The sequence below is a fragment of the Colobus angolensis genome, unplaced genomic scaffold (assembly GCF_000951035.1).
Source record: "Colobus angolensis palliatus isolate OR3802 unplaced genomic scaffold, Cang.pa_1.0 Scaffold204, whole genome shotgun sequence".
NCBI lineage: Eukaryota > Metazoa > Chordata > Mammalia > Primates > Cercopithecidae > Colobus > Colobus angolensis.
In genome coordinates this window covers 2,544,355-2,547,976 of record NW_012115200.1, presented here as the reverse complement: position 1 = coordinate 2,547,976, position 3,622 = coordinate 2,544,355, and the positions used below count along the sequence as shown (strand labels likewise).

The 3,622-nt window shown below is 54.4% G+C and overlaps 1 protein-coding gene across 1 annotated transcript in view; it reads left to right on the top strand.

The window, feature by feature from the left end:
• Nucleotides 1-2,741: 2,741 nt before the first annotated feature.
• Nucleotides 2,742-3,622, top strand: part of TCERG1L (transcription elongation regulator 1-like) — a 227,564-nt gene continuing 226,683 nt past the window's right edge. The window contains exons 1-2 of the mRNA XM_011941987.1: nt 2,742-3,103; nt 3,358-3,457. Of these exons, the coding sequence (XP_011797377.1) occupies nt 2,742-3,103; nt 3,358-3,457 (462 nt within the window). The remainder of the gene's footprint in view (nt 3,104-3,357; nt 3,458-3,622) is intronic.

The window sequence follows — 3,622 nt, the reverse complement described above, 5'->3', positions numbered from 1 at the left end:
ACTGCTTCTCCCTGAGGGGTTCCGACTCATAGTGCTCTGCAGCATTTTCCAGATATCCTACAGTAACACACTGATAACAAAAATAACAACAATAACAGCCTGTATCAGGCAAGCATGCTCCTGCCTGCCCGGGAGGCCTGCGGGCCCAGTGTGCCTTGTGTGTGTGTCTCTCTCTCTTTCACTGGGAGCCTCACTTTCCATCACTTGACTCCATGAGTGGCCTTTCCTCTTCCCACTTTGTGCTTGCCTTGGGCGATCCCATCCACATCTTTGATCACAATCACTACGGACAGCTGCCACTCTCAATTTTTGTGTTAATTTCAGTTCTGTGGCTCCATCCAAGACCTTGCTCCTGAACTCCAGGCTGAAGTTTTCAACTGTGAAGAGGATAAGTCTTTCCAGGTGATCTTGGAGCCTTCCAGGTCAGCACATCTTCGCCAACCTCTTGGCCCGCAGTACATCCATCCCTAAGGGCTCCTCATCCCTAGTCTCTCAGACTCCCCAGGCTCTCCCCAGACACACAGAACAGGGGCAGCCACTCTCCCACCCTTCTCCTCCTCAACCTGCATTGAGTCAGGTGTCACCCTGCCAATTCCTTCTCTGGGTCCTCGGTGGCACGGCTTTCTTTCAGGGCCTCATCATCGCGCAGCTGGCGAGTGTTCAGAAAGGAGTCTGTCTGAATGGCACTTGCTTTGGAAAGAAGTTCTGGCAGCGTGGGCGGTGGGCGGTGCAGGGAACCGCGGAGGTGATATGCAGGGCCTTGACCTTCCTCCTGTTCCCCTGGTGTTTAACTCTGCCGGCCTGGAAGGAAATGTTTTCATCTCTCCCATTTTGGGATTCTATTAGGGTTTACTTAGAAAAACAAAACAAAATAACTTCCAAAAAAAAAAAAGAAAAGAAATCTTCTATGGACTTCAAAATCTTATTCCACTGATGCCTCTGAAACCTTCCACATGATTTTTTCCTGAAAGGTAATAAACAATCGGGAACTCATTAGCACATGTAGGTAATTCACACATTTTCCCTGCTGCGAATCTCCTCTTCCTAGGTGATATCCTGTCTCAGCTTAGCAGGAAATTTCTGCTGGCTTTGCCCAAATAACATGGAAAGACTTAAGGTTGTTTTTATTGGATAGGAGAGCTGGAGACTAGACTGTATATAAGATACCTTATAAAGAAAATTTCTCCTGATTTTTACAGGGAGACAAAGGGTGAGTTTGTGGGGTGCCAGCCACCTGTCCTGCTTAGGGCTGACCTCTGGGGGCACTCACAGGGAGGCAGATGTGCCTGCCAGCACACGTCTCTCTGGCAGAGTGTCTCAGCTCAAAGCCAGACATTCACCTGGTTTCCAGTCCCCAGAAAGCAGGTGGCATCCTGCTTGTTTGTACGACAGCCGTCTTCTTTGTATCTTCTCTGCCTTTGCTCTTTCAACCATCCTCAAGATGTACAAAGGACCTTTGCAGAACCAGTTCATGGAGGGAGTCCTCCTAAACAATCACTGAAATGAGTGTGTCTATGAGGGAGCGTCTCCTACCCATGAGGATGTAGAAGGTTCCCGGGTTAAGTGGGATGAGAGGCAAACCCCGAAATGAAGCTGATAGAAATGAGAGCCAGGAGGAGGAGGAGAAGCCCTGTGCTGGGTCCTTGGCCCTAGCAACGATCAGTGGAAATGGTCGTGTCTGCATCGTCCAGGGCTGTTTTCCCATAGTTTAGCACACAGAATGGTACAGAAAAGGGCTTCCAAGCATTGTCATACAAAAGGAGCCTCAAGCTTGTGGCAGGAAACAGCAAAAGAGTTTAGGCTGCTTTGTGGTTGAGTCGAGGAGTTGCTTCTGACTTTCCACCTCTTCTTCAGAGCCAAGCAGTGGCTCAAGGGGTCCTGAGCTGAGAGCATCAGCAAGCCCGGGGGTGCGCTGGCAAAAACTGACTTCAGCAGAACCCTTTCTAGGACAGTGGGGATGGAGCTGGGATTCCCTAAAGGAGTGCTTCAGCTCCCACAGATTGTGGCTCACCCTATCTTCCCAGGAGCCTGGGGCCACACACATGAAGCTCTGCTTTTGCAGAGAACAGCATGCAAGCCAGGCACCAACACCCCTGGCCTTGTGTCTCTGCCTCCAAACAATGCAGAAGGGAGGAGAATCTCCTGTTCAAAACAGACCATGCGGTGGGGGAGGTGGGTGGCGGGGGCATGTGAGCCTGCCTAGAGACGCCTCCCCAATATCCTGATCTGGCTCTGACCATTAAACTGACACATTTATAACACATGAGCACATACTAATATATGCACATAAATTAAGGGTGTAAGTGAATAGTAACAGCCTTCTAATCTGCAGAGCTTTCTGATTTTAGGTGAATAAAAAAATGCCAGTACTTTTGCATCAAAGAGAGAGATAAACTTGCTAATTGAAAACTGGTTTTCGTGGAGGAAAATATGGAGGCGCCAGCTATGTAAATCAGCATATGCCCAGATCTAAAAGAAATCATGCCAGGCCAAGAGGAAATTAAGCAAATCAGGATAATGAGGAAACAACCCTAGACGCAAATTAAAAGCACTGGGGTGCTTGAGTCCATCTCAGGAGGTTGGTAGTGGACGGGTGGGAGGTGATGCGAACACGTGTTTGGAGTACCAGGCGTGTCGGTGCCCGTAGGTGGGTGGGTGCCTGCTCCCCCACCCAGGTCAGGGAGGGTTTTTCATGCAGGTTCTTAAATGCTAACCCTTTTGCATCCCGAAAGCCCCTTCAAATGCCTCTAACAAGCACTGGTCTCGCGCTGGCATTAGCTGTGCTTGGGTTTCCTGGGTTTAGCGACCTAAGGGGTTTACAGCGCACGGAAGTCTCTGCCCAGCTCTCAGCGCGTGTCGCCAGGGGCTGGACTGAAGCTGTGGCCCGGGATGGGGAGGACGCTGGCGGCCTCCGAAGCAGGGTCTACGGCGGGGAAGGGCGAGCGCCGTCTGGCGGTGGCTGCGCGTGGCCAGCGCTGACCCAGGCTCGGTTCGGCCGGCGCTGCCGCGTGTGCTCCGGGCGGAGCGAGGGTCCTCGGAGCCCGAGTCTGTCCTGGGTCCCAGGAAGTTCGGCGTGCAGCGTCAGAGGCTGCGTGTGCTGGGGGTGGGAGGAGCACAGACTGTGCCTGGGGGCATCCAGGACGAATTCATAGAGGGGTGGTCCTGCCCCACCCTGGGAGTGTCCTGGGCAAAGGCCCTGGGGCCACCTGCCTGGTGCCTTGGAGGGCGTAGGGCAGGAGCTGCCGAGGCCAGCGGGCCACTGTGGGGCGCGGAACTTTAGACCAGGCACCCACGGCTCAACCTCTGGGCCACGGGGCCCGCGGGGGCCTTAAGAACGTGTTTGGCTGATTTGTGCAGCAGAAATCCGCCAGCGCCTAGCAGCTTCCGGGCCGCCTGCGCCGGGATCCGCAGCCCAGTACCCCCCGCGGTCCCGCGCCCTGGACTCCGAGGAGGCCAGGTAGAGAGCGGCCCGCGCTGTCCCCATCTGCGCCCTCAGCCCCACCCGGGCAGCGGGACATGCCTGGCTCCGGCGCCGCCACCCCGGCTTCCGCTTGTCCTTGAGTGCGGAGCCCGGAGTCTCCCTGGCGGTGCGCTGGGTCCCCGAGGGCCAGAGGCCACCAGG